Source organism: Vigna umbellata, chromosome 4, assembly GCF_029865625.1.
Source record: "Vigna umbellata cultivar VRB3 chromosome 4, Vumbellata_1.0, whole genome shotgun sequence".
NCBI lineage: Eukaryota > Viridiplantae > Streptophyta > Magnoliopsida > Fabales > Fabaceae > Vigna > Vigna umbellata.
In genome coordinates this window covers 15,530,602-15,550,565 of record NC_142168.1, presented here as the reverse complement: position 1 = coordinate 15,550,565, position 19,964 = coordinate 15,530,602, and the positions used below count along the sequence as shown (strand labels likewise).

The 19,964-nt window shown below is 36.9% G+C and overlaps 2 protein-coding genes across 3 annotated transcripts; one reads left to right on the top strand and one right to left on the bottom strand.

The window, feature by feature from the left end:
* Positions 1-232: 232 nt before the first annotated feature.
* On the bottom strand, positions 233-2,805 carry LOC124823073 (uncharacterized). 2 transcript variants are annotated; one of them, XM_088114401.1, is made up of 4 exons: positions 2,513-2,805; positions 2,301-2,416; positions 1,460-1,796; positions 233-721 (listed from the first exon to the last, which is right to left on the bottom strand). In XM_088114401.1, the coding sequence occupies exons 1-4, from the start codon at positions 2,561-2,563 to the stop codon at positions 659-661; spliced, it is 567 nt and encodes a 188-aa protein (XP_087970527.1). In that variant the 5' UTR covers positions 2,564-2,805; the 3' UTR covers positions 233-658. The 2 variants fall into 2 exon arrangements, with proteins under 2 accessions (XP_087970527.1, XP_047151160.1); XM_047295204.2 differs by having other exon boundaries at positions 1,460-1,831; positions 2,513-2,800.
* Positions 2,806-4,998: 2,193 nt separating this feature from the next.
* On the top strand, positions 4,999-15,735 carry LOC148199336 (uncharacterized). Its single transcript, XM_088113821.1, has 2 exons — positions 4,999-6,436; positions 9,092-15,735. Exon 2 carries the CDS (start codon positions 12,706-12,708, stop codon positions 13,990-13,992), a length of 1,287 nt encoding a protein of 428 aa, XP_087969947.1. The 5' UTR covers positions 4,999-6,436; positions 9,092-12,705; the 3' UTR covers positions 13,993-15,735.
* The last annotated feature ends 4,229 nt before the right edge of the window (positions 15,736-19,964 follow it).

Below are 19,964 nucleotides of genomic sequence, written 5' to 3'. Positions count from 1 at the left end.
ACCTGCCATATATTTGAGATGCCATCTTATTTTTCTCTACCTCCCAAATTTGCAAGCATTTCAAGCATTAATTGTTTCTGTAGAAGACATATAATACTGATATACTTCTATTTTGTTTCATTTTGTATTCAATAATGAGAAAAGAAGAAACTTTTACTTTGTAATAGATAAAAAATAATCTAGTTTGAAATTGAACCAAGAAGAAAACTTCAAGACTAGTTTTGAGGATAACTTGGGAATGGTGGCTTTATTGGACCAGCAATTTATTTCTGTCAGTGATCAAGTGGTGAAAAAGAAACACAGCACACTTCATAGCTCCCCACCAGCATGTGGCTTTATTGAACCATACATTGGTCAACTAGGCTAAGCTGGATGGACACACTATGAATTAATAGGTGTTGTTGGGGACCCAAATGTACTATGAACACAGAAAGTGACACACTCACATGTGGTGAGGGGATTAATTTGAGGCATATATGTCAAAGCAAATATGGTAATCAATTGTGCTCCAGAATCCAAGAACAAGAAAAGTGGCAAAAACCAATTGAAAGATAATGTAAGAGCATCTTAATACATGGTGTAATAATTTCTTAGAGCTACTTTAGACTCAATCAGAGTCCCTGGTGAAACCCTATTCACACTCTCTATCTCACTCATTTTAAAGCAGCAGTGAAGTAATTGTGTGCACAGCTACTACAAGTCCAAATGATCCAATCATCACCTGCAACCACCAATAATAGAACAGACCCAAATCAGTGTAACCTACCAAATGTGATGAATAAGTGAATGCCACCGCTATAATACTTTATAACTCTGATGATAATTAACACATCATCATGTGTTTCCTTGATCATGAAGTAGCAAGAAAGTACACTAACATAAAAAGAAAACCAACATTTGTATTCTATAATATAGCCCAGCTTCTATTGTCATGTTAGATTGACAAATCTATTACAATCAGAGTGAGAAAATAAGTGCTTTTATATATGTATATGTGTATATATATATATATATATATATATATATATATATATATATATATATATATATATATATATATATATATATATATATATATATATATATATACATTTCTTTTTGTTTTTTTTGTCTTGCCACAAATTTTCCCAAGCCCACAAGCCTATTTTGTTCTTATTTGAAAACGAAATTTCAAGTTGTAACATATAGTAGTTGCTTTTTATCATGATTTTCAATGTCTGACAAATTTAAGAACAAATCTTACTGGGAGAGCTGAAAGGGCGATCTTAAATACTCGAAAAATCTGTTTACTCGAAACGTAACAATTTGTTCTTCTTCTTCTTAATTGTGGCCATAATATAGTTCCAGATTATCATTTCTGAACCTGGTTTGATGGAATCTATGTAGCTTCTACTAACAAACATAATTCTATATCATGAACGTGATAAAAAATGTGTTAGAAAATGTGAAAGAGAATCACCTGTTGTCGATGGCTACTAGAGGTGGGAAGAGGGTGTAGAGTAGCAGAGTCAACTTCATCAGTGGGAAGAGGCACTGCAGGGTTGCTGCTGATGAAGGGTACGCTGCCACTTTGATACGGTTCCAACGGAGCTGTTGCCACACTTGATGAAGGTGAAGGACCAGGTGAACCCTCTTGTAGAGTATTAAAATGCCATGGAAAAAAAGGAGATGGTGACACTTCACCAGAAAATGGAGGCAATGCTGAAGCTTGAGGTGTGGCTGCTACAACTGCTGAGGTCACCTCAATGGCTAGCTTCTGAGAGGCTTGGCATGCTATGAGAGACCCACCATTGAAGCTAAAGTAGAAGAAACCAGGTCGTGATGGATGCCACTGACAACATTAACATATATAATGGTAAAAATAATAACAACCAACACAAAAATGCTCAGTTTTCCATGAATAAGTTTAAATCCTCTTTGAGTATTTTCTTATTTCTCTTGCTAGAAGTTGAGTGAAAAAATACATATTAAGCATTTTGTACTTTTATGATTTCTTTATAAAGCATATTAGAACATATACTAGGTCAACTTGCATGTAGTTGCTTAGCTTTTTTTGATGGAAGTCTCTAATTTTGTATGTTGACAGATTAAGGTACTGTTAAAATGAAAACTTCAATTTTGATTAGAGAATAGTATAAAAGATATTTAAGTAACTAGATACATGTGAGTTTAATTAACAAAAATATGGTGTAGATATGACATTATTCATAGTTTTTAACCTTTTCTATTTCTGCAAAATCAATGGTTTTGGAAAGATTTACAAAGCACCCAGATGAAAAGTTTTGAAGGGAGGGTTTTACCGTGTAGGAGGCAGTGTTGGGATTGGTGAGAAGAGTGGCTTGTGCGAAATTGCAGAGATCAAAGGCATTCTGATTCTTGAAAATGTAGATGTTGTAGTGTTGCTTGTGATTGAAAACTGAGACATAGAGCAATGTTAGCTGCTAGTGTTAAAAAGTGCTTATAACAAAGATTCCATTGTTTTCTGGGGTATTCAATTAGTGGTAGTACTCACTGATGGAATCTCCAACGTGAACAGTGGGGTTCTTCCACTCTGAAGATCCATCAACTGTGATGGTGGTGCAATGAGAAGAGGGGAATAGTAAAGGTAGAAGTGTGAAGAAGAAAATGGAAACCGACATTTTCATTAATTTGCTTTGCTTTTCAAGGAAAATTTCAGAGAGGTTATAGAGACTTTCTCGCTTTTATGTTATATCTCTCTCTCATGGCCTGTTTGAAAATACAGGAACAAGAAAAGAAATGATATATGAAAATTGTTTGGGTGGTGAAACAGCGAAAGCGAGTGCTACAAATTAGGAATTAATTACCGATGGCTACGATCTGCCGGTATGCATAAGAGTCCGTCGATAATTGGAGTTTATTGACGGCTGCCAGACGGACTCAAAGCTCACGATAAGCACCTCGTCAGAAATTCATGCTGACGGATTGCGATCGTCAGAAATATTACCGACAACTTTTTTTGACGGTTTCTGTGTGTCGATAATTACCGACGGTGCTTATCGAAGGGTCCAACCGTCGGTTATTACCGTAGGATTTTCGACTACTTTGGGGCGTCGATAATTATCGACGGTTCTATCGAAGGTTCTGAGCCGTCGATAATTACTGTAAGTTTTTTACCATCGGTAAGTTTATATCGTTTCACAAAGATTTGCGTCTTTTACCGACGACCCTGTCCCTCGGTAACGTCGTCGGTAATGGACAGAGTAGCATGCAGTGTTGTTTGTTTGCTACCTTCCCATTATAATACACTTGCCAATCAATATCATCATCGATGCACACGATATTTGTTTCATACAATGCAGGTTTTCTATTTGTACATTGCTTTACTCACCACAATACACCTGCCAATCAATATCATCATACATCAATGCACTCTATTTGTTTTATAAAATGCAATCAATATATGAAACATCAAAACATCAGACATCAAATGTATGTCATTAATACCATACAAGTAGTTGATAATAGTATTAAACATCAAAACACAAATGTTTTTAAAGTAAGCAACTAAGTTTTGAAAGTTCATCGACTATTAATACCATAGAAGTAGTTGTTAAGACTAATAAATGTCAAAACTAAAAAAAGTTTTTAAACCAAGCAACTAAGTTTTAAAAGTTCATCAACTCCTAATAGCCAGTATAATCATGAGAATCATCATCTTCATCCTGAGGCAGTTGTTGCTGGACAGGTTCTTGCACGCGAGTGGGCTGCATGGGCTGTGTCAGTGAGTGTGGCTGGTGGGAAGATGATGGGTCGGATACTTCTTCGTGAGGTATGTATTTCTTGAACATATCTTCAACAGTCTTCAATCTGGTTATAACTGCATCATAAGCCTCTCTACTGACCATGTTGATTTGCTCAGTATTGTTGGATGTAGATGGTTGATGTTTCAATATCCCTCCTCTTGCAGCACTATAATTGGAGGCAAGTTGTCCTGCCCCATAAAATCTTCCTTTCTTCTTCCCCCCGATGACATCAACCCAGCATTGGGTCTTCATGATGTCCTCATTTGCATCTATTCTTGAGGCAGCATCAGGAGTAGATTCCACCTTCGATCTCGCCTGTGTGAGTCTAATAGAAAAATCTTCCTATTAAATCAGATAAAAAAACGTCAATAACTTTAATTTCAAAGTGTGAAACTAAAATAAATAGTAGAAAATTGAATATTATTACGCCAAACTACTTACAATGGTCTTGCGAGATCTCTCATCAACAAATGTGCCAGTGCCCTTCCGAATATGAGTTTGTGTAAACACCTCATCAACACTAACAGCACGTCCCAGCTGTGCTGCCTGTAAAATTATAAAACATATAATTTCAAAGTACATGATGTTATGGAAAAATTGATAAGAAATGAATGAAGATTTCTACCATACAAATGGCATGCTCATGTGTAGTGATCGATCCTCCAGTGTGTTGCGCACCACCTTTTTCTGAAGCCCTATTTTTCTGGGCGGTAGCACATTTAACGCGGTATGCTGGCTGATAACAATTGAAAAACTGTTATTTTCATGCTTAAAATTGATACTAAAAGCATCTTTTAACACTTAGAAACTAGCTTGAAATCATGCTTTTGGTGATATTTTTAGAAATAAGAGAGCTGGATAGGTTTATGCTTGATTTCAGTGTTTTATGCAGGTTTTAAGGTGAATTTGGTGAAAGAAGTGAAGAAGGATAGAGATGGAATCAGAAAAGACATAAAAAAGTGCAAAAGGAGAAGTCGCAACTACCGCTCAACGGCAGTTTACCGCTGAGCGGCACTCAGGAACTCACGTTGGATCCACTGAGGGGGAAGAATCAACTCACGCACTTACCGCTGAGCGGCACTATTTTGGGCTTGGGCCTAATTTTCTGTATATTTTAGAATAGTATATAAGCTTTAGGACGTCCTAGGGTTTGTATCTTTGGCTGGGACGAAGCAAACACTCACTTTTCCACCCCTTGAAGGAAGATCTTGGATGCTCAGGCTACCTCTTCATCTTTCTAGGGTTCTATCTTTCATTCTTTCATTATTGTTCATCTAGTTTCACCATTGTCAACACCCAATTTCGTCCGGATAACTAAATAATATAGGTCTTTCTTTTTTATTGTATCTTATTTTATTTTATGTTTTTTTTATATAATTTTAATTCTGTTTTTATTATTATTTTATTTTGTTTTTTTTATTATTTGATTTGATTTTCTATATTATTATTTAGAAAAAAAAGAAAACAAAATAAAAAGAAAAAAAAGGAAGCAAGACACGCCCAGGTACACTCGCACCCAATTCTGAAAAAGTAAAAAAGAGAAAATGTTCCTCCCTCACGCACACTGACACACGCTCCCTAGCTCTCCACCCCTCTGCTCCTCTGACCCGTAACCACCCTAACAAACATCACACACATCCACTTATTTTTCTTGGTCCCTTAAGAAAAAGAGATCACTCGTCCATTCTCTCATCAACACCTACTAACCAACGCAACTCGGCCCTCTCAACCAATCCATTTTTCTCTCCTCCTCTCACGTCTCACTCTCTCCAATTACATCACCGCGCTGCGTCACTGTTTAGGTTTTCTTCTCTCAACCGAGCTCCTCTCTAGATTTTACTCACTCCGACGACAACCACCACTTCCCGACCAATCACCACCTCAACCCACTCTCACCCTCAGAGACCTCCTAAAAAACTCACACAAATTCTCCTCCTTCCCTTTCCCTAGTTCTCGCCGTCAATCCAATGGTGTCGTTCTCACCAGAAGAGGCCACAACGCCAGGGTCTCCGCCATGGTTGTCCCTGTGGAGCTCTCAGACCGCGACTCGCTTTTGAGGTCCGCCAGCATCTCTCTCAACAACAAGGTCGTGAGCCAGTACGCCACGCTTCTCGCGCCCCTCGCCTTCGACGCTGTCAACAACAACGACTACACCACCAAGTGGAAGCGCGACGAGGAAAAATACGACGATTGGCAGATCCTGGTTTTTATTGAAGGAGGCGCGATTCCTGCTTTGGTGAAGCATCTTCAGGCGCCGCCTCTGATCGACCATGTCCAAAAGCCATTGTCATTCAAGCACATTGTCATTCAAGCATGAGAGAAGAAGAAGATTCGAAGCAGATTCGAAGCAGATCGAGTCGGTAGTCAGGTTCCAATAAAACTCATGCATTTGGAAGAGCTCTGCCAAAGTTAGAAAATCTGAAGAAAATATTCCCGGTGGAATGCCCGATAGGATACAGTGGGATGATGATTGTTCTTGGAATGAGTGGTATTTTGCAGAAGATCCTATTAAAGGTTTTGAACTGATTGCAATATGGTTAGAGGAAATGGTGGAAGCGCCGACCAGTTGCAGCTTACCGGTTTGGAGGAAAGGGAGGTTGCCTCGTTTCTCTTACCTACGCTTAAAAAAAAAACCTAAAAGGGTTTGGGGCGCCAGCGGCTGCCAGGGGAAGGTTTTTCCATCTACACCCCTATCCTTATTTAATTGTTTTTTTTTATGCTCTTAGTATTTGTTTGATTGCGTATTGGTTGTTTCGTTTTTTTCCCTTTACTTTTTTAGTATTTGTCTTACTATTATAATATCTGTGTTATTTTTAATAAAAAAAAAACGATGCAACCATAAAAAAAACTAAAAGACAAAAAAATGAAAAAGGTACAAAAGAAAAAAATATATAAAATTGCAACATTATAAAGTAGTTTGAGTTTTCTTAATAGTAACGTTATTTCTTTAAGCGATTGTTTTCTGAAAAAAAATATAAGATTAAAATTAAGAAATAGTTTTAGTGTGTTTTTAACATTTAGTAAATTTGGTTTATTTTTATTTTTATTTATTTTGACATCCTTAAAAACGCTTGTGTAAATAATTTTACTGTTTTTTTATTATTAAATAATTAAGTAAATATCATTTTGTGTTATGTAAATAATTAAGTAATTATTATTTTTAGATTTATTTTAAATATGCATGAAAACATTATTTTAATATTATAAAAGTCTACAAAAAATAGAAGACAAAAAAAATAATAATAAAATGTTTTAAAGGTTTAGGCACATGTGTGATCGCACGCATCGTCCTTGTGCTAAAACTTTTTCTTCTTCTTTTCTCAAATAATAATAAAATATTTTAAAGGTTTAGGCACATGTGTGATCGCACGCATCGTCCTTGTGCTAAAACCTTTTCTTATTCTTTTTTCTTCCTTTTTTTTTAAATAAAATTTACAAAAAATACGTTTTAAAGGTTAAGCACACGTGAGACCGCTCGCGTCGTCCTTGTGCTAGAAACCTTCCCTTCTTCCTTATATAAAATTTACAAAACATACGTTTTAAAGGTTAAGCACACGTGTGACCGCTCGCGTCGTCCCAGTGTTCGATACCTTTCTCTCCTATTTACATAAATTTAAATAATGGTATGAGTGCTTGTGTGACCGTCCGCGTCGGCCTAGTGCTCTTTACCTTCTTTTCTCGAAAATATTAAAAAAAAGCATAAAATCTTCAAAAAACTAAAAACATCCACATCTTCAAACAACAATCAACCTTTCGGCCAAAATTACGTGATCCTTGATTCTCCATCAAAAGTGGAGATACGTAGGAGCAAGGCTAGCCCTTGTCAGGTTCACTTTCCCAAAAAATCCAAATTTATCCATAATCATTTTCCAAACAAATTTCCAAACAATTTCCAAACAATTTCCAAATAATTTCCAAACAAATTTCTCAAAGAGTTTCCACCAGAACTACGTAACCCTGATTTCTCATTTTGAATGAGAATACGTAGGAGCAAGGTCAATCCTTGTCGGGCCCAAAAAACTAAAAAATATATTTTTGTTTCTTTAATTTTTTTATTTGAGGGATAATTAAACATTTAGCAAACCACATTAAATTCGCGTATTTAATTAAAGGTACTGCCTTAGGGCAGGCGTTGTAGGGTGCTAATACCTTCCCTACACGTAACCGACTCCCGAACCCGAAATTCAGTTTTCGCGGACCTTGCCTTGTCATTTTATGGTTTTTCCGTAGTTTTCCAGAATAAACTATGGTGGCGACTCCAAATCTCTTTTCAAAACCCGTTTCGTTTTTGGATCGTTGTCCCGTCGCGATATTCGGTTGCGACAACCATGAATATGGTGAACTAAACCTTGTATTGTTGTTGGGGAATCAATGTAGTCTTGTGAAACTCTCATATATGGAATTTGTTTTAACATCTTATTTTAAGATTTATGCTTTCTTTCATCATTATTTAGGGTTTTTCCTCTTTGCTTAAAGCTTGCATTGTTTAACTCATTCAATGCCATGATTATTGATTTTGTCGATATGGGAACGTACGGGGAAATCTAGATCCGAGGATTTTCTCCCAATAGCATATTAGTTGCCTTTAAGCTTCTGTGCTTCAGAATTAATTATTAGGAATACTAGGAATTGTATGAACTCGTAAATAAGGATAGGCCTTCTTGCAAGGTGATTTAGAGAGTGGCATTAACATTGATGAAAAGAATGATGAATTCCCAAAAGTATATGAGAGTGGATAAGATGAAATTGATAACCCCAACAACATACTCATCCATCTCATTCATTAAAGTGTTTGTATTTCTCTTTTCCATTGATCAAATTCATTCATACATGTTTAATTATTGTCTTTTGCATTTAAACCCTACAATCAATTGTTAACAAGTCTTAAATAATCAACAAATCATATAGCTAACTAGGCCGTGAGTCCTTTGGGAAAACGATACTTGGTCTTACTTAGTTTTATTACTTGATACGATTCGGTCACACTTGCCGATTGTTAAACAAGTTTGTGGCGCCGTTTTTCGGTGTTCATAAATTTGTCATCAAGTTTTTGGCGCCGTTGCCGGGGACTCGTGGTTTAACTAGTTCATTTGTGTGATTATTGATTATCTTTGACTTTAATTTTGAATTTTGAATTTCTGCTTTTATTTTCTGTTTTTATTTTCTGTTTTTATTTTTATTTTATTTTATTTTATTTTCTGTTTTCTATTTTTATTTTTTGTTTTTTTTTGTTTTTATTTTATCTTCTTATCTTTGATCTTATATCTTCTTCTATATCTTTTTGTGCTAACCAATTTTTCTAGGGATTTTTTTTCTTGTGTATGCAGGAAGCAATCCGAACTAGAAGCAAGAAAACTGCAGAACCTCTTCTTGAAGGTTTGGATGATAGTAGACGGAGGAGAAGAATCCGTACATCTAGAGAGCTTTTTCCTTCTCCGGAAACTCTGTTATAACCATCACCACAAAGTTCTGACCATAGCACTGAGAATATGGAGAATAATAATGCCAGAAGAACTCTTGCAGATTACACTAATATAGCTGGACCTCAGCATTTCAATAGCATAGCAAGACCAAGAGTCAATGCAGCTAATATGGAGGTGAAACCGACATTAATCCAACTGGTGAAGAGTAATCAATTTAATGGGTTGTCTCACGAAAGCCCATATGAGCACCTCACAACTTTTAATGAGATCTGCAACACGGTCAAAATAAATGGGGTGTCGGACGAAGCAATCAAACTTAGCCTGTTTCCATTCTCATTAGGAGGCAACGCTAAGCTTTGGTTGAATTCTTTTCCTGAAGGAAGCTTTATAGAGTGGGAAGCAGTGGTGACAAAGTTCCTAAACAAATACTTTCCATAATCAAAGGTAAATAAAAGAAAGCAAGAGATTTCATCATTCAGGCAAGGTATGGAGGAATCAATAGGTCATGCATGGGACAGATATAAAAGCTTATTAAGAAAGACTCCCACGAATGGATTTGATGAAGTGAAAGTAGTCCTAATCTTCCTTGGAGGTCTTGGCTCACAAACCAAGATAATGCATGACGCCTCAGCAGGAGGAAATATCAAATGGAAAACTCCAGAGGAAGCTACAGAAATTATTGAAAATATGGCTACAAGTGATAATGAGCTGAATAGTGAAAGAGGAGCTCCTATTCAACAAAAAGGAGTTCTACAGTTACAAACCAATGATGCCTTGCTAGCACAGAACAAGATACTAACTCAACAACTGGAGACTCTTACAAAAACACTTGCACAACTGCCAAAAGAGTTAAAGACTGTTGCACAGGTTCAATCACAGTTATGTGAATTATGTGGGGGTGACCATATCAATGGTCAATGCACCTTTCCAGCAGAATCCTTAGAGGATGTTAACTTCATGGCCAATCAATATCGTCAGGGGAATTTTAATCAAGGGTGGAAACCACACCCAAGCATTGGTCAAGGACAAAGTGGGCAAGCTGGACAAAGTGGGCAATTTAACAAGCAACAACAACAACCAACCTTATGGAAACAGATTTCTATACTTAATGAAAGATCAATAAGGATGGAAGAAACTCTTCATCAGTTCATACAGAAAACTGAGTCTACTCAAAAGAGCACTAAAGCTGCTATTAAGAATTTGGAGATTCAAATGGGTCAGATTACCAAGCAGTTGGAAGAGAGGCCAGACAAAAATTTTTGGGCTAATACTGAGGTTAACCCCAGGGAAGAATGTAAAGTGTTGGAGAGTACAAATGATGAGACAATTGAGTTAGAAAAAGGAGAGAAAAAAAAAAGAAGAGAGAGAAAAGAGAGAAAAAGAAAAAGAAGAGAGAAAAGAGAAAGGAGAAAGAAGAGAGATAAAGAGTAAAGATATTTTTCCTTTTCCAATAAATCAAGAGAAACAATTTGATTTTACAGAATTATTCAAGATGGTGGACAATGATGTACCTTGGAAGGAGATATTACAATAAATTGCAGTTTATACTAAACCTGAGGAAGAAGTCTCTAAAAAGAAAAGACGTAGAGATGATGATACAAAGAAGTATAAAGCTGTTAAAAAGGAGTCATTCCCTCCAAAAGCAAAAGATCCAGGAGGCTTTTCCATTCCATGCACAATAGAGAAGAAAAGGATAAAAAAAGCTTTACTTGATTTAGGATCAAGTGTTAACTTGATACCTTATTCTTTACTAGAGCAGATTGGTGATGTTGATGTGAAGCCTATAAAGGTTAACTTAGTAATGGCAGATGGATCTTCAAAGGAACCCTATGGAATAGCAGAGGATATTATAGTTTGTGTAGGCAAACTCCAGTTCTTGGTAGACTTTGTGGTGGTGAAGATGGAGACTGGAAAGATACCCATTATTCTCGGAAGACCATTTATGAAAACGACAAAAGCCATCATTGATGTGAACGAAGGTATAGTGGTGCTCCAAGACCGAGAAGAGAGAGTTGTTGTATATGTCTTCAAAGAAGAGAGGCATATGCAGGAGGAAGAAGCTAGTCATAAAGCTGCATATCAAGATGTACTCATGACTAGCCCTGAAGATGAAAAGCCCAAGGTTAAAGGTAAACATTGTTTGTTGTTTCAGGTACAGGAAAAAGAAAAGATTGGAAGAGGAAGAAAAGTTCCTAATGACTAGATGAAAGAACGACTCCAACTTGGTACACCTGTGAGATTCAAAAACAAGTTGTGGGTTGTGAAAGGCTACAAAGAAAAGGAGATGATAGAGATAGAGTCTCCACATTCTAGAAGACTCAAAACAGTACACCGGAAGCAGTTGAGGAGTTGGTGGGATATGGACATCAACCATGAAGAAGGAACTTGAACTTTATTGGGTCAAGCTAATGACGTTAAAAGAGCGCTTGCTGGAAGACATTCCAGTGATTTGAGGACAATATTTCTTTTGATTTTATTTTGGTTTTGTAATTTTTAATCAGTTGGACATTATTTCTGTAAATATTTTTTTTGGATATAGCATCTACTGAAGGATGCTAGGTGGTTAAGTATCTACTGAAGGATACTAGGTTTGTTACACCTACTGATGGGTGTTGGTAAGAAAGTTTTGCACCTACTGATGGGTGTTGGTGGATTTTGGGTCAGGCTCGTGACGTTAAACAAGCGTTACTTGGGAGGCAACCCAGTTGATTGATTATATTTTTGTTTGTTTTATTGTAGTTGCATAATAGGGTTTTGCATGAGTAATCTGAAAATGTTATTGCAGGGAGCAAGTGAGGGGCATGTTTAGGAGGCACTTAGGTTAAGCTAGGGAGAAGAATAAGACTTCCCGAAAGTGCCGCTGAGCGGTAGCGTCGCAGACTGGGCTTAGGTTGCCCCTTAGCGGAACCCGAGCCCATGAGGGTATTTTTATACCCTAAGATGCGCCTTAGTTTCTCTTTTCAGACTCTTCTCTGCACACACACTCCTACATACTTTTTCAAAGGTTCTCTTCAACTTTTCCCTCATCCTTCTTGAGAAAATCTCCCTTTCACTCACTTTCTCACTAGTTTTCCATCTAAGTTTGGGGTAGGAAGAGAGAGCATCATAGCTTGAAAGCATTCTCAGTTCATCTAGCATCTCCACCCAAGTAAGTTAAGCATTTGTCATTCTAGGGTTCTTCAATTTGAATTTGATTGTTAAAGCATGAATCTTTAGGGGTTTTGATTTCTATGCATGATTTGATGATTTAATTGAAGTTTGAACCGATTGAACTGAATGATTTTGAATTGGAAAACTGAAAATTGCATGTGGGTGGAGTTAGGACAGGTTGAAACTAAGTTTTCAAAAATCTGCAGAGTTACCGCTCAGGGATAAATTGCCGCTGAGCGGCACTCTGACAGACATCAAATTCTTGCTGAATTGTGTTCTGGATTGTTACACTGGTGGCGCTGAGGGGTGATTTTTGACCCTCAGCAGCGGTTTAGCCTCGAAATAAGGTGTTTTCTGTGTTTTTACTAATGATTAACAACATGTTTTGTGGTTTGGTATCTGTGTTTGATGTAGGAATGACATCCTCTTCAAGCAAAAGATTTAAGACCATGGTATCCAAAAGAAAAGAAAAGGAACTAGAACAACCCCATTCTAGTAGGTTCCTATCTCGCAAACATGAGAAGCACTTCAAGGTGGTCCAAGATAGGAGGTTACTGATGGAGAGAAAGGTGAGAATGATACCTAACTTTGCTCCTCAATTTGGAGAGCAATTGTTAGGGAATGATTGGGGAAAGCTAGCCACATACCCTTCACCTGCCAATATAGCTGTGGTAAAAGAATTCTACACTAATGCAAGAAAGATTGGTGATTATCCAGCTGAGAATTACTTGGGCTATGTTAGAGGCCATGCTATCAGGTATGATCCTGATTCCATCAACAACTTCTTGGATATTGTGTGGGCTGGTGAGCAGTGCCAGTTTGCTCTCTGTATGGAAGAAGGAGCTGATTTTGAGGATGTAGAGAGAGTTTTATGTGTGCCTGGAGGACATTTTCAAAGGAATAGAACTGGCGTTGTGGTAAACATTAGGAGAACTGACTTGACTCCTCTTGCAAAGGATTGGATGGCATTTTCTCATGCTAACATTCAGCCATGTTCTCATGTGTCAGACATTACTCTTAGTAGGGCACTCCTCCTTTATTGTGCAATCAGGAACTTGAATGTCAATATTGGACAGGTAATAGCTGATGAGATAAGGGTGTGTGCTAACACAACAAACAACAAAGCACCCTTACGACATCCGTCCTTAATCACACACCTCTACAAGATAGCTGGGGTGGATACTTCATCTCCACCTTTTGAAAGGCCAAGGAAAGCAATTGATGAGGCTTATTATAGACAATATTGTGGAGGCGATGAAGCAGCTCAACCAGTTCCACCACGCCGTACTCGTAGAGAAAGAGGGCAAGCACAAAGTAGGGCATCTGCTGAGACACATGAAGCAGAACCATTCCAAATGAGGGACATGTACATGTCTCTTATAGGTGCACAGTTACAGTCTATCCACAGAGGGCAGGTGGCTACTGCAGAGATGATTGTTGGAATGTATGATACACCTCCAGCACACAGGTGGACTATGGAGGAATTTCATAATGTGGTAGCTTGGCCAAAAGAGCAAGTACAAGGAGGCAGAGCTGAAGCAGCTGAAGCTTCAGCTCTGGAGATGGAAGAAGATGATGAAGCTGATGATGATGATGCATTTGAGGATGCGGAAGATGAGGAAGAAGAGGATGATACAGATAATAGCTCAGATTGATGAGGAGCTGAGATAACATTTACTGATGAATGCTATCATAATTAGAGCAAGACTTATGCTTTATTTGGTTTTGGGATCTGAACTTATTTACTTTTCTATTAGAATAGGGTTTGATGTACTCAATTGGAAACTTTGTCTGGTGTGATGGTTTGCTTATAATTGTGATTGTTTGATAAGTGATGCTTGATGATACTTTGATATGGATTAATGTTGAGCTGTGCACATTACATGCTTGTACAGGTGATTCACAAACTTTGAGAACAAACTTTGAGAACAAATGCATGATATTATGATTGTGATTGTGGTATTAAGCAGGATGTTTATGTCAAATATGAATGAGCTTATATGTGAGGTTTTGAGCTTCAGAATTTTTGTGTTGAATACTATTACTGTGAAAGCATGAATGACTTTGCCCAGGTTTTCTATGATTGAATTACTTGCTTGTTTACATCACATGATCAAGGCCATTTGTTGGTAACCCTTATATTAGCCAATTTCATGATTAGCCACTAAAAGGGAACACTATGTGTTCTATCCTTTGAACCCTTAGCCTTGAACATGATTTGGAAACCCTTGTTGAAAAGCTTTACCTTGAGTTAAGTAGAAAATATTTTGTGGTATTGATAAATGTTCAAGTTTGGGGTTGTTGGAAAATAGAAAGGGAAATTGAAAGCATTGAGCTAAGAGCTAAGAATAAGAATGCAAAAGAGCAAGAAAAGAAAAGAAAAGAAAAGAAAAAGCAAAGCTCAATGCAAAGGAAAGTTGGGAAAAATAAGAATGATTGTGTTGATATGATTCTCTTAACTTAAGCGTTTTGTGATCCAGAAAAACCAATTTTCTTGTTAGCCTAGCCACATTATAAGTCATTGAAAAAGTCCTTGTGATGATGCATGCTTGTGAATTTATTTGATTGTGGTTAAATGAAAGGCAAAGACGATTCATGTGACATTGTGATAGTAGAGTGAATGAGTGATTACCTCTTATACACTTGTGTTTGAGTGAAACACTTTACCTAGTGAGGAAATATTCATTGGGCACATGAACATCCATGTTTAGTTGATTGATCATTCATGAAAAATAGCATTTGTTGGATAGTAAGTGACTTTGTGAACACCAAAGCATGTGTACATCTTGATTGAAATATTTGTCATGAGTTTGATTGAAGTTTTACTTACCTTGAAAAGAGGATTTTTGAATGAGTGAATCATTATAAGGTTTGGTAGAAGATTGAGTTACATCTTGTTTGCTTGAGGATAAGCAAAGTTCTAAGTTTGGGGTTGTGATAACAGTTGAAAAACTGTTATTTTCATGCTTAAAATTGATACTAAAAGCAACCTTTAACACTTAGAAACTAGCTTGAAATCATGCTTTTGGTCATATTTTTAGAAATAAGAGAGCTGGATAGGTTTATGCTTGATTTCAGTGTTTTTGTGCAGGTTTTAAGGTGAATTTGGTGAAAGAAGTGAAGAAGGATAGAGATGGAATCAAAAAAGACATCAAAAAGTGCAAAAGGAGAAGCCGCAACTGCCGCTGAGCGGCACTCAGGCAGTCACGTTGGATCCGCTGAGGGGTGAAAAGGCCGCTGAGGGGAGAAAAACAACTCACGCACTTACCGCTGAGCGACACTATTTTTGGGCTTAGCAATTAATGATAAGAATGATGAATTCCTAAAAGTATATGAGAGTGGATAAGATAAAATTTATAACCCCAACAACATACTCATCCATTTAATTCATTAAAGTGTTTGTTTTCCTCTTTTCCATTGATCAACATTCATGCATACATGTTTAATTACTGTCTTTTGCATTTAAACCCTACAATCAATTGTTAACAAGTCTTAAATAATCAACAAATCATATAGCTAACTAGGCCGTGAGTCCTTTGGGAAAACGATACTTGGTCTTTCCTTGTTTTATTACTTGATACGATTCGGTCACACTTGCCGATTGTTAAACAAGTTTGTGGCGCCGTCTTTCGGTGTTCATAAATTTGTCATCAGCAGGATGTGTATGTCAAATGGGAATGAGCTTATATGTGAGGTTTTGAGCTCCAGAGTTTTTGTGATTGAATGGTATTACTTTGAAAGCATGAATGACTTTTCCCAGGTTTTCTATGATTGAATTACTTGCTTGTTTGCATCATATGATCAAGGCCATTTGTTGGTAACCCTTGTATTAGCCAATTTCATGAAATTAGCCCCTAAAAGAGAACACTTTGTGTTCTATCCTTTGAACCCTTAGCCTTGAACATGATTTGAAAACCCTTGTTGAAAAGCTTTACCTTGAGTTAAGTAGAAAATATTTTGTGGTATTGATAAATGTTCAAGTTTGGGGTTGTTGAAAAATAGAAAGGGAAATTGAAAGCATTGAGCTAAGAACTAAGAAGTAAGATGTGAAAAGCGAAAGAAAAAGAGAAAGAAAAGAAAAGAAAAAGCAAAGCTCAATGCAAAGGAAAGTTGGGAAAAGTAAGAATGATTGTGTCTATATGATTCTCTTAACTCAAGGGTTTTGTGATCTAGAAAAACCAATTTTCTTGTTAGCCCAGCCACATTATAAGCCATTGAAAAGTCGTTGTGATGATGTATGCTTGTGAATTTATTTGATTGTGGTTAAATGAGGGCAAAGTAAATTATTCATGTGACATTGTGATAGTAGAGTGAATGAGTGAATACCTCTTATACACTTGTGTTTAAGTTAAACACTTTACTTAGTGAGGAAATATTCCATGAGCACATGAACATCCATGCTTAGTTGATTGATCATTCAAGAAAAATAGCATTTGTTGGATCTTAAGTGACTTTGTGAACACCAAAGCATGTGCATGTCTTGATGGAAATCTTTGTCATAAGTTTAATTGAAGTTTGTACTTATCTTGAAAAGAGAATTTTTGAATGAGTGAACCATTGTACGAATTGGTAAAAGATTGAGTTACATCTTGTTTGCTTGAGGACAAGCAAAGTTCTAAGTTTGGGGTTGTGACAGTTGAAAAACTGTTATTTTCATGCTTAAAATTGATACTAAAAGCAACCTTTAACACTTAGAAACTAGCTTGAAATCATGCTTTTGGTCATATTTTTAGAAATAAGAGAGCTGGACAGATTTATGCTTGATTTCAGTGTTTTATGCAGGTTTTAAGGTGAATTTGGTGAAAGGAGTGAAGAAGGATAGAGATGGAATCAGAAAAGACATAAAAAAGTGCAAAAGGAGAAGTCGCAACTACCGCTCAACGGCAGTTTACCACTGAGCGGCACTCAGGAACTCACGTTGGATCCGCTGAGGGGTGAAAATGCCGTTGAGGGGTAAGAATCAACTCACGCACTTACCGCTGAGCGACACTATTTTGGGCTTGGGCCTAATTTTCTGTATATTTTAGAATAGTATATAAGCTTTAGGACGTCCTAGGGTTTATATCTTTGGCTGGGACGAAGCAAACACTCACTTTTCCACCCTTTGAAGGAAGATCTTGGATGCTCAGGCTACCTCTTCATCTTTCTAGGGTTCTATTTTTCATTCTTTCATTATTGTTCATCTAGTTTCACCATGAATATGGTGAACTAAACGTTGTATTGTTGTTCGGGAATCAATGTAGTCTTGTGAAACTCTCATATATGGAATTTGTTTTAACATCTTATTTTAAGATTTATGCTTTCTTTCATCATTAGTTAGGGTTTTTCCTCTTTGGTTAAAGCTTGCATTGTTTAACTCATTCAATGCCATGATTATTGATTTTGTCGATATGGGAACGTACGGGAAATCTAGATCCGGGGATTTTCTCCCAATAGCATATTGGTTGCCTTTAAGCTTCTGTACTTCAGAATTAATTATTAGGAATGCTAGGAATTGTATGAACTCGTAAATAAGGATAGGCCTTCTTGCAAGGTGATTTAGAGAGTGGCATTAACATTGATGAAAAGAATGATGAATTCCCAAAAGTATATAAGAGTGGATAAGATGAAATTGATAACCCCAACAACATACTCATCCATCTAATTCATTAAAGTGTTTGTATTCCTCTTTTCCATTGATCAAATTCATGCATACATGTTTAATTATTGTCTTTTGCATTTAAACCCTACAATCAATTGTTAACAAGTCTTAAATAATCAACAAATCATATAGCTAACTAGGCCGTGAGTCCTTTGGGAAAACGATACTTGGTCTTTCCTTGTTTTATTACTTGATACGATTCGGTCACACTTGCCGATTGTTAAACAAGTTTGTGGCGCCGTTTTTCGGTGTTCGTAAATTTGTCATCACTGGCGTATTCCAATGTGCCAGCAATGAGTTCCAAATGCGCTCCCCCACCCAAGAAGGGCGTTCTCTTGTGATCCTTGCATCTCTAAACATTTTTGACAGTCTATGAGATGCTTTGTTGTGGAAGTTCCTTTTAATTTGAACTTCATGCTCAGGTATCCACTACACCTTTTTCTGTTACAATATATAATGTTAAAATAAAGAAGATGAAATTCCTATATGAAATTAATACAACATGATTAAGTAACAAAATTTTTTTACCTTAAATCTCTTCCAGAAATTTTCCTGGTCATCTTCGGGGATTGCTCCCCATGATGTCCAAGGCTGAAGAAATTGTTGCTTAATAATTCTAGTGATAGCTTGTGAAGCAACTCTAGAAGGAAGAAACCTGAAGTATGAATGCAAGAAAGTTATGAATGTACAGGCATAGTACAAGAAATAATTTACTACAAATAATGACTAAGAAGAAAATGTGGTATTACCCTTTTCCATAAGGTTCAATAGAAGGCCGTTGATGAGGGAAAGGATCAATCATATCATCAGGATCATCAACATCATCCAATGACTGTTGAACATCTGTAGATCATATAGAAGATGTCCTGGGGATAGAAGGAGAGGGATCAATTATTGGTGTCGGATCCACAATAGGATTTGGTGTGGGTGGTACAATAGAAGGAGTGGGTCGTATAGTAGGGGGTGGGGTCAATATAGTAGGGGGTGTGGTCGGTATAATAGGAGGTGTGGGCCGCGGAGTAGGGCGTGGTGGGAGAGATGATCGAACGTCAGCTCGAGTATTGCTATCTGCTAATGGTTGGGTGTTAGGAACCCTGATAACATACTATGCTTGCTTTCTAGGCTTTTTCATAGCCTTCCCCTTATAAGGAGCCGAAGGACCCTCACCTGACATGGCTGCAATATGGAAATATAAAATTACAGCGACAAAAACTATAAATGATTAATTAATACATAATACATTAATTCAATTTTAATACATTATTTAATTTACACAATGATTGTTACAACAATTGTTACAACATAAATAGAACCGTGCATAATAACATAAGGGTTGTTCCCATTCAATCGTCTTAATCGTCATCTTCATCGTCATCATCATCGTTACTATCATCATTGTTAGAACCGTCACTGTGATCATCATAATGCAAAGAGAAATCATCGTCTTCATCGTCGTCTTCTTCATTGTCTTCAAATTCTTCTTCATCTTCGTGGTCTTGTTCTTCCTCTTCTTCTTCTCCTTCTTCTTCATCTTCTTGGTTTTTTCCCTCCAAGTCTTCATCATCACCATCAAAGTCATGCAATGCGGATATTCGTTCAACTTGAATAATTTCATTTTCATGTTCCATTTCATGAACTTGGTAAGGGTTTTCATCTTGGACATCATTTGACTCAATGCGACCCCTAGGCTTGGTTTGTATTGCAACACGCCAACTAGATTTGTTATTGGTAGGAAAATTTGGATATGGGACATAATAAACTTGTCTAATATTATGTGCTAGAATGAATGGATCAAATGGGCGGTATCTTGAAGTCATTTGAATTTCAACAATATTATACCTAGGATCCACCCTTGTTCCACTCCTAGAAGGATGAAACCATTCACAATAAAAGAGAACTACTCTCTTTGGAGTAGTTGAATTATTGTACTCCAACTCATAAATTTTTTGAATAATACCATAGAAATCACCACCCTCGATAAGTCCC